Source organism: Nanorana parkeri, unplaced genomic scaffold, assembly GCF_000935625.1.
Source record: "Nanorana parkeri isolate BGI_ZX_2015 unplaced genomic scaffold, ASM93562v1 scaffold68, whole genome shotgun sequence".
Classification (NCBI taxonomy): Eukaryota; Metazoa; Chordata; class Amphibia; order Anura; family Dicroglossidae; genus Nanorana; species Nanorana parkeri.
The window spans coordinates 544,911-556,061 of NW_017306336.1; the positions used below are offsets into that span (position 1 = coordinate 544,911).

Here is an 11,151-nt window from a genome sequence, read left to right on the forward strand (position 1 = left end):
CGCCGGGGGGGGGGGGGGGGGGGGGGGGGGGGGGAGAGAATCCCTGTGGGGAACGATGACCTACAATCACAGCTCTTTGCAGGGAGATGACTGAAGAGAGTGAGCGAGCAAGGGTATGTCACACGCTGGCTCTAACCATGAATAGGAGTGTAAATCACTCAACTCAGTTCTTCTATACTTCTAGATAATTGCAGGATATGTATTCTTTGCATACCTTATTTCCCTTTTCTTCCCCAGGCTTCTGACAGTGGCCATGTTTAATAAGGGCAGATTACTAGCTCTATTACTGCCTGGATTTCTAGGACATGTGAACAGGACATGTGAACAGGACATCTCAGGGGAGGAAAAGGTCTTTCCGTGAGATTACAGATGAGATTTCCCAACATTGCTCTTCTGATGACAATGCAATCCCAGTGTGCATTGCTTTGCTAAACTGAAGTCATTTTGCCCTTTCAAAGCAGAAAGTGAATGCTCTGCAAGTGTATTTCAAAATCACAGCTTTTTTTACCGGACATGTCTATGTTATTAATAATCATCATACATAGAAAAATGCATTGGTAGAATTAGATTTTTGCGTGTAAAGGTCCGCTTTAACTACTCGATTATGCCTAGGGAAAAAAAGCGGTTCTACTTACCCGATGCCCACTCCTGCTTGCTCCCTCTGGGTTGCTAGACCAGTCTCTGCAGCCTTTCACCCACTTTTTCCTCCGGTGGTCTAAGGACCGCTGATGTCATCACATTTAAACCAGGTTCCATAACCCTGCATTATATGTGAGGATGCCAAGAGATATACCACCAGCCGAAGAAGCAGAGAGGGGTGAGTGCTGACCACCAGGAGGAGCGGGGGATCAGGTCAGTAAAAGATTTACTCCTGTCCCCTAGGCATAAATGAGCTGTTAACCCTACGCAGTAGACCCACTGCAAGGAGAGGTTTTTGGTTTGCCCAGAGATGGGCTTTAATCCCCTATTGCCAGTGGGTTCATTATTAAAGCTCCCCTGTTGTCGCCTGCTTGAAGAACACCATCAGCTGGCAGCTATGAGCATAGCTCTGTTTTTAAACGTGTGATATCCATAGCACTCCAAGCACTTAAGTTGTGCCGCTTTTAATAGGATTATGTGATAAACAGCATTATTCAATGAAAGCGTCTCTTCTTGCACTTACTGTTGTGCTGAATGCTGATCAAAAGTGTGTGTGGGGCGCGTGTGTGGCGCATTTGACCTGAATGTTATGACAAGATCCTATATTATTTGGACTGTTGAATTAAATAAGTGTGTAATTTTGGCTGACGGTATATAGCCACTGCTCCAGTTTGGAATATGCTTTTTCGGTATTTAAATGCAATTTGCAAAGCAATATATATGCATATACAGGTGAGATTAAAGCTATACCGAAGAATGATCTTTTATGTATACTTCTACGATTCAGCTTGACTCAATGCAAGGATCTATCGGATCTTCAGAGGGCCGCTGAAAATCACGGTAGCAGTCTGCACTAAATACAGTGATCGTTGCTCTTCCAGGTGTGGCTTCAGCAGCTTGCCCTCTGCACAGGAAGTCACTTGCTCAGCATTACTGCCATTTAGAGAGCACCTTGCATTTTTTTCAATACATATAAAAAAAGAACAAAAAAAAAAAAAAAACACAACATTCTTTCATTTGGTGAGGTGGAAAGAAGGAGTGGATGATGTCGCCATCTCCACTTCGTCCCATCAGAGAATACCTTGTATTCATTGGAAAAAAAATACAGCCACTCTGTATGCCAGTGGTGCAGAGTGACTCCCTGCGCTCAGTTTGCAGCTTGGAGACCTCTGGAGATGGACCCAGAAAATCAAGGCCATTTCTGTATGTAGCACAAACTACTACAGAGATTGTCAGAATCCCCAGTGACGCTCTGGATATCAGATATGAATACTTACATCGAGCCAAGTATCCACAAAAGATGATTTCTGGAGCTCTGCTTTAGGCATTTAGGCAAGTTGAAAGGCTTAAAAGTACTTTAAAAGTGGAACTATCCATATACTGGTTGCAGTAAAGTAGAACGGCTTCAGTAGAAAACAACCCCAAATCTCGTTTCTCTCAGGTCACACAAAAGTGTAATATAATTACACCACAGAAACACCACACTTTCTTCATACTATTATGGCGATATAACATCTGGTTCACCAAAAATGTTGTCGTGTTGTATTGAGGTCTTTAACACAGACTTACCTTGATCTTCATGACTGCTCATCCATCCAACTGAAGGTAAAGACACTATAGCTAGAAGTCCAGAGCCCACAAACGATCCAATTCCAGAAAAGAAAAAGAAAAGGCCCATAATGGCACTCTGCATAGATTTAGGTGCCGCTGAGTAAGCAAATTCAAGCCCTGGGGAAAAAAAATAAAAATATTACACAAAGAAAGGCTATAATAATCTTTTGTATAGCACATCACTGATATGTTCTATCGGCCTGGTTATAAAACAAACACACTGTAAAGTACACTAAACAAGCCGCAACAAATGAGAAATCCCTTTCCTGACAGCAGACCGACACATGGCCAACCTGTAATAGGCATTGCATTGTTTGCGTGGTTTCCTCAGAAGAAGACATAAAATCAAGTTAGCCTTATTGGTAGACACTAAAGAGCAGAGTAGCTCACTTCTCAGCAACAAGCATAGTTCATAATTATTACTATAAAAGCATAAAGCCACTGCAAAAAAAAACAGCAACTATTTGTCAGAGAAATGTCACTCCGTTGTTAAGTGTTTTCACACCATTAACTACTGTTTGTGCCCAAAACAAGCTAATGGCATATTTATAGGGAGCACATCAATGAAATACTAATGAGATCTGCAAGCATGTACACTGCAGAGGAATTAGACATTTTGACATTAATTGCAAGTACCTTTACATAATTACATTTCCTGCTTTAAAATTTTCAAACCCGTCATTGTTATGTCTTTTCTAGAAGCAGATGGAATTGACCTCTTGCTTTTTAATGACAAAAAAAAAAGGGAGGATAGAGAGATAGATATATATTTAATGCTAAGCAGTGGGTAATAGATAGGGATTCACATATATCGGTTTTCCTGTATCGAGTACTGATATTTTTTTTTCCCGACAAAATTGGCATCCCAAGCTACCGTGGGCCTGGCTTCCTGATTGCCTGGGAAGCCTGTGTTCTAGCAAAACACCAGCTTCTCGTTCCCTCGCGACACTGCAAGGCAACCTGGCTTCCTGACCAATCAGGAAGCCGGGCCATGACATGCTGTCCGGCTTTCCAATTGGTCAGGATGTCAGGCTGCCTAGCGACAAATTGAAGCAGCTTCCTAGCCAATTAGGAAGCCAGGAGGCTGGTCATGACCTACCGCCCAGCTTTCCGATTGGCCGGGAAGCCGGCTCCATGCTCCCTTTCGGCACTGCTGGTCAGAGGGAGTCTGCCCCTGACTGGAAGTTCCAATATCTGGGTAAGTATTGGAGCATTTGGGCAAGTAGGAGTACTCACCCAAATACTTGGTGTCGGCACAGATGCCATTATCAGTATTTGTGCATCCCTAGTAACAGATGACAGGAACAATGTTCTTGAGCAATGGATTGCACATACATCAGAAAGTGGTGGGAGACAGATGGCAGTGACAAGGAGATTCCGTTATGTATAGGAAGTAGAGACTGCAGAGACAGGGACAATGTGCCATTGAGAAACAGATGAAATATTTGTATATTTCAACACTTGGGTTTAATGACTACATCACTGTATCAAAAAATAAAATACATTTTTGGATGCGACCCAGTCTCCACTCTGCATCAACAATCGTTATAAAGGACACTGCACTTGTGAGCACTGGACAGTACATATTTACAGGTCGTGTTGACAGGGACATTGTGCTCAAGTGTTGTAAGATAGTGAGTTAGACATTTTGCACCTGAGCAGTAGATAGTACATGTATTGAAGGGGTGGCAGCAGTAAAATGGACTTCGGTGGTGACAGACCTGTGGGAAAACCTTAGAGCTGCAACAGTTAATCGATTTAGTCGATTAAAATCGATACTTCAACTGCAGCTAAAAGTTACCGCAAGTTGGAAAGATTCCTACATTAAAAGTGATCATAAACCTTCAATTTTTTTTATTTTTATGAATAGGAGGCCCACACGTGCGTAAATGCACTATTCTTTCATCTTTTGTATTTCCTTGTTCTCTAGTTGGTCCGCAAACCACTCTCCCCGTCTGTTTGCAGGCGTCTCCATCAGCTAGTCAGCTGCTGTGAAGACCATAGACACACACAGCGTGCAGCAACCCACACCCCTTCTCCCTCCACCGCTCTCCTTCCAACAGACTGACAGCAAAAGGAGCCAATCGGTCCTCTGCCCCCAGTAACCTCACCCAGATCCAGGTGACAAGCAACCACAAGTGTGGAGTGCACAGGGGAGCACAGAAAGGCACTGGGCATTTTTTAGATTGATGCAGAGAATGCAGGTAAAAAAAACAAAAAAACCCACCTAGCCTTTTAGTCCTGCTTTAAGCGTTGAAACTCGCATGCGATGCAGGTATCCGAGTAGAACGGAGATCTGGGCTTAGCCCTATGTGCACTGGAAATGGCACTCACAGGAAAAAATTGCATTTTAAATATAGCACTTTCACTAACTATTCTGCAGCTTTTCTTTTGCCTAGGTCCATCATCTCCCCCCCTGCATAGTGTCTGTTTAACAGCTCATCATACTCCTAGACACAATCCTCTGATGACACCATCAATGCAATCCAGCAATCAGAAGCAGTAGTGGGTAGAGTATGCTCATCAAATTCTGGTAGATTCAATGAGGTTGGACAAACAAAGGGTGCCTTGGTATTGTCACGTATGTGAAAGTGCTCTTATTTGCCAAAGATACATTTTTTTTTTACCAACTGCTTGTAAACTATGCCAATTAAGTTTTGCTGTCTAACAAAGATTTTTTTTTTTTTTTTTTTAATCTAAAATCAGTCCAGTCCCGTGTGACCAAACCTTAAGATGCCCACAGACACACAATGGTCTCCCAACAAAATGTTTATGGAACACTACACATTTGTATTGCATGCTAGTACCTATGGTAGTCTTCAAATCAATCCATCTGGAGCATCACTAGAACCTAGGCTCAGATTTTACAGAAGATTTGACTTCTGCTCAAATCAAGATTAAAATACAAGTGAAGCCAGTACAAGTTTTGGACAGAGCAGAGAGGCATTAGAACACCTGTCAGGTTTTTATTACTGTCCAAGTCCATATAAGGGAGATTCACCCTGTCTTAGTGAGTGTCATCGCTGAAACAAGTACAAAAAAAACCCACATTTTGGTTCATCACCAGAACAGGAATAGATGGGACATCTGCCAATGGGGACAATAGCGCTGGCAACCCTGCTAACCATCAGGGATTTCTACTTTCGGTCTAGCCCCCCTCCATAGCTTTGGTGTAGGATCAAAGCCAATTGCACAGGGATCAATTTGAAGATCATGGGTACTTGCAGGCACCATAAGGTGCCTGTGCTTTAGCACTGTTACCTGAACAGATTAGGTCCGGTTGAGTTTACTTTAAAAATAAACACAAGAGCTAGTTATGCACTGTCATTTTTGGGGATTATGTTGTTTCACCAACTGCATGCGAGAGCTGTTTCATGTTTACTGTCCAAGTAATAACTGCTACCAAGTGATCTTTCTATACAAAGCATGCCATCATGTTCCAAAAAGAGTCACACAGTTACAAAGTGAACACTGTAAAATACGCAGAACCACTGCAAATACCAGTTTCACTTCCTCAACCATTACGTGCTTTCAGTAAACTTTGGCAACAATTATGAACAGATTTCAGACTCTCCCATTTTGTTAGCATGTGATCCTCAGCAGGGTTAAGAATACGTCATTAAAGACGACTAAACAGTCACACGAGGTTTACATTTCTTATGTACAGTTTACCATTGTTTTTCCACTTTCTTGCAAAAGGGGAAAGAAATCAGAGAAAGGGTCATTACTGCACATCTCTTTTGAATGTAGGCCACAGTAGGATTGGGTAAGGAATGAATAATCTTTAAGATTTCAAAAGACCACTAAGTGCCAATTGGTTTCAACCAACCACATTATGATCGCCTAAAGAAAAAAAAATCCAGTTTGTGGGGTCCCAATGGCTATAAGCAGGGATTCATATAGCCAAGATTTTACATCGTTCATGGTGTTCTGCTACTATGAGCCAACTGCAAGTGTCCATCCTTGACTTCACTTGTCAGTTGTAAAGGATGCAACTGAGCACAACAAACTTGTGGGTATGTCAGCAGATAAGCTAAGCGCTCCACATGTTAAAGAACAGCATAAATATGTAGTTCTCCCTACAATGCCACCTGAACAATTGCCAAGTTCCACAATAAAGTCCTCGGCCTCTAAAAGGTGCATCATCAAGCCTGGGCACTGTCGTGTGACAGGAGGATATGCAAACATTAAATTTAAGTCTCCAATTAAATAACCACTTCTGGTCAGCAGGCAGCACTACAGAGGGACGCTGCTATTAAAAACAGGTGTTCACTGCTGCAGCTCCGAGGTCAAGTGCACTGACATGCAGGTTCACACTAAGGGCTTGGTCACACCATATCTGCCGAGCTGCCACTTTTTCTCCTCACCACGGCACATGTATAAAAAACCAGGTTTTCCCCATACATTTGAAGTGGTGTGGAGGAGAAAGAAAAAATAAATAAAATACAGCTCAGTGGACATGGCGGTAACAAGCCCTAAAGCAGAAGGGCCACAGAAATAATTGGGTGTTTGGTCTTAAACATGAGCTTATTCGCATGTTAGCTTCCTTTTATTTTAAACAATGGAGAACAATTCTACCTTAAAGAGTCAATAGAAAAGTTTTTGTGTGTGTGGGGGGGGGAATAAAAAAAAGTGGTTACACATGGCAATATTAAAATTACAATACATAATATAATAAAAAGAAAACCACACTCCTGTTTGTATCCTTTGTATAAAAAAAAAAAAGAGGAAGCCCTCTGTTTGTAACTTCTGTACTAAAAGACGGAAGACCTCAGTTTGCATCCTCTGTATTGAATAAAGGAAACCCTCTTTGCATTCTTTATATTAAATAAAAAAGCACTGTTTGTATCTAGGAGCTGCAACAACTTATCGATTTAGTCTATTAAAATCGACGATGGACGTTTTCCATCATCGCTTAGTTGGCTGTTGATTAGTTAGCCTGTTCGCGGCTCCACACACGACCTGAGCCGTGCGCCGCACAAGCCCCACGCTGAGGACGTGCCTCTGCTCCTCTCCTCAATGCTGGGAGACTCGCCGCTGCAGGATGGTACATTGCACTGTATATGTACCATCAGCTATAGCGGAATACAAATCCCTGCAATACCTTATTCACTGATGTTGGTGCTGCCTGTAGATTTAAATGGTAAATGGGGCATACTAAAAGGAATCACAGAATGGAATGCCCATGGACTTTGACAGGGTAAGGGAATGTCCATAGACTATAATGAAGCCAAACGGAAATCAGATAATTTGAAGGCAAATCTGAAAAAGATATCAAGTTAACCTTTATCACAGGTGTTCCCCATGTATAGTAATATCATTTACAATTGAAATGACTTGGGGATTTTTTTATGTTTTCCATGGAATGACTGGTGAATGACACAATTGAATGCCCATGGAGTATATTGGGAAGAAAGATGGGACTTGCAGTAAGAATTATTTGATTTACCAAATAAATCATTAGAAGACACACTCTACTACACAGTGGCATATTCCATTGCGTCATTCACCAATCATTCCATGGAAAACATGAAAAATCCAAAGTCATTTCAATTGTAAAATTATTTTACTATACACAGGAAAGACCTGTGATACAGGTTAACTTGATATCCTTTTCAGATTTGCCTGCAAATTATCCGATACGTATTATTGCTGGGATTTGTTGTTTCTCTATAGCTGCTGGTATTCTGCATTGCGCCGCTGTATAATGTATTATTGCTAGGATTTGTTGTTCCTCTATAACTGGTCGGTGGTATTCTGCATTGCGCCGCTGTATAATGTATTATTGCTGGGATTTGCTGTTCCTCTATAACTGGTGGTGGTCTGCATCGCGCTGCTGTATAAAGTATTGTTGCTGGGATTTGTTGTTCCTCTGTAGCTGGTGGTATTCTGCATTGCGGCGCTGTATAACATCTCTGAATTGAGGCCGACACTCTCCTTCCTTCTGGAGGGTGGCTACTTTTGTTCCCCATGGTCCCTTTGTGTGTTGTAAAGTAGTCACCACCTCCAAGCTTGCTCCCGTGATAGACTACAATCCCATCACTGAAGCCATTTTTTTATTTTTTACTACTTATAGCTGATTAAAATCGGCTAACTAATCGATTTTGAAAATAGTTAGCTGCAACCCTATTTGTATCCTTTGTATTTCATAAAGAAACCCTCTGCTTGTATTCGGGATGCACCGAAATGTTGGCTGCCGAAACATTTTGGCCAACAATGGCATTTTTGTCAAATGCCGAAAGTGCCATGAGGGCCAAACATTCAGTGCATCCCAGCGTCTCTCCTCCCCGCTGGGTGCCTTCTGATGCAGAGGCCGGCTGTTTTAAAGTATTTTGGAAGTCGTGCACATTTTTTATTCTTCTACAGAACGTAGAAGAAAAAAACTGTTCCCCACAAATGACACCAATTACCTTGTTGGAAAATATTATAGAAATACCAGTGTGCGATATTTTTTATACTGTCATCTATTACTAATATTCTCATTCACTAATCGGGACCATAAAATGTAAACCAGGCTACAAGTGTGCACCAATGCTTTCAGCCACTCTGCTTCTGTTTTGAAATCATGCAGCACTGATCATAGGACTAGGTGTCCATACTGCAGTACCAGTCACAGCCTGCAGACAGCATTACAATACAACACAAGAGAAGTCTGCAAGCAGAAACCTCAGTGCAGTCAGTAACAATGCAAAATGTGAAATTATAGTCAGTAAGCATAGCACAACCCCCCTTGCCTCTTATTCAAGCATTTTGCACATGCTTAATGCAAACAGAGTAAAGAGGAGGGGGGCAGACAGGACATGGTGTGCTACAACACAATTAACAATTAACATTAAGCAGAGATTCTAGCTGCCAATGAAAAGGTCTTTCCCCTTCCAGACCCATAACCACATCCAGTTCAGTAAGGTTCATCCAGTGCTTCACATACACCAGACACGCACTCACTGCATATCACTTACCTGCTATACTTGCAAATATTTCACTGATGCCAATAAGAAGGTACTGAGGTAACTGCCACCATATGGCAAGATCAGCAGCATAATAGGTGACATTTCCAATCGTTTGGGGCTTAATATCCACTTTTACAATCTCCAGTCTTTTACTTTCCAGAATACCTGCAGCAACCACAGAAAAGGTAATCCTTTTTATTTGAATAAACCACACAAATTGCAACAGTAAAACATGAAGTTACCATTTAAACAGTCAATTTCTGAACCCAAAAACCACCCTCCCATAGGTTAGTGTCCAGGCTTCTGAAACCACTAAGATTAATTGGTGCTTTTCCTTTATTCCTCCATACAAACCTATGGGAATGCATGGCAAACATCTGAAATCATCATGAAGTGACCCATACCCACCTGTCCAGAAATAATACGGCTGGTCTGAGGCGACCTGTACACGCCTTCCTGAGAGAGAATACTGCTGGACTGAGGCGACCTGTACACGCCTGTCCTGAGAGAGAATACTGCTGGACTGAGGAGACCTGTACGCGCCTGTCCTGAGAGAGAATACTGCTGGACTGAGGCGACCTGTACGCGCCTGTCCTGAGAGAACACCATGGGACTGAAGACACAGCCACAAACTTCAGTCTTACCTGCAGCCAGAACAGAACAGGTTACAAAAAACATTCCCACAGCAATCCTCTTCAGAGACGATGGTAACAAGCCTTTCCTTTTCAAAACTGGGTCCACCACCTTATCTTTCAGCGGTATCAGGATCAGAATGAGAACTGCATCAAACATGGTGAGCCATGCTGCTGGAAACTGGAACACAAAACGGGTTACAAATTTAAACTGGTCATCTATATGGCTAGTAGATTCAGAGGTCCAATAATAGCTTTGGAGACCAATTCAGTTTGTAAATATTCACAGATTATTTTTTTTATTTTAATTATAGTTTACTGCTCGAAACAAAAAAACAAAAAAAAGTTGTACAAAAAAAAAAACTTAAATAAAGTATTACTATTTATTATGTCTATGTACAAAAGAAAAATAATCTAACAGTGGAAACAGAAATAAAATAACGGACCAATCGTTGGTTATAATGATTCACCCCAGACTGTCAAAGTTTGTTCAGATACATTCTTTAATGTAACCTTTAGGAGGGTCAGAGTATTTTATGTCAAAGTTAAAGTAGGAGAACTATGAGGCGAGTGCTTTTCACTCATCCTCATAGTTCTAGTCGACCCGTGACAATGAGACTGTCACAGGTCGGCTCAGTAGATCGGGAAGTGAGCAAACACATACTGGCGTTCGCTCACTTCTCGATCCTGTCACGGCTCTCTGCCGTGACGAGGGGCTGGATTCCCCCTCCCAGCTCCGTTCCTCCAACGCTGACTGGTGGAACGGACGGGGGAGGGTACAGCTGGCTCTGCCTCTAGATAGGCAGAGCCAGCTGTCAGTCATGCAGCTGGGTGGATCCAGACATGATTGTCAGGATCCGCTTCAGCTGCGGCGTCTCAGTATAGCGCGAGCTGTAGCTTGCGCTATACTGAGATTAGAGTGACGGGAGGACACTAGTTTGTGTCCTCCTGTTACCCTAAGGAGAACTATGGGGAAAAGCCCTGACCCCATAGTTCTCCTTTAATGTAGATTCACAATGAGTCTGAAGTTTATGAAATTTAAAAAGGGCAATTTCTCATTCCAGATATAAACACCTTCTCAAAATATATAATCTGATTTATTAAACACATATGTCCACATTTATACATTAGGGGGAAATATTAGCACATTTTTAGAAACTGATGGGTATTTTTGTATAAACATTGTCTGATAGGATAAGCTGTTAAAGATTTAAAGAAGAACTCCAGACGGAATAAAACTTTAACCCTTGCAGTGGGACTGCCCCAACACTGCACTGGTTAAGGGTTTATTTTATGATCTAAAAAAAAAAAAAAAAAAA

At 41.9% G+C, this 11,151-nt stretch overlaps 1 protein-coding gene across 1 annotated transcript in view; it reads right to left on the minus strand.

The window, feature by feature from the left end:
• SLC15A4 (solute carrier family 15 member 4) overlaps nucleotides 1-11,151 on the minus strand; it is a 33,282-nt gene that overhangs the window by 2,988 nt on the left and 19,143 nt on the right. The window contains exons 5-7 of the mRNA XM_018576489.1: nucleotides 9,845-10,013; nucleotides 9,210-9,365; nucleotides 2,209-2,367 (exon numbers count right to left, since the gene is read on the minus strand). Coding sequence (XP_018431991.1) covers nucleotides 2,209-2,367; nucleotides 9,210-9,365; nucleotides 9,845-10,013 — 484 coding nt within the window. The remainder of the gene's footprint in view (nucleotides 1-2,208; nucleotides 2,368-9,209; nucleotides 9,366-9,844; nucleotides 10,014-11,151) is intronic.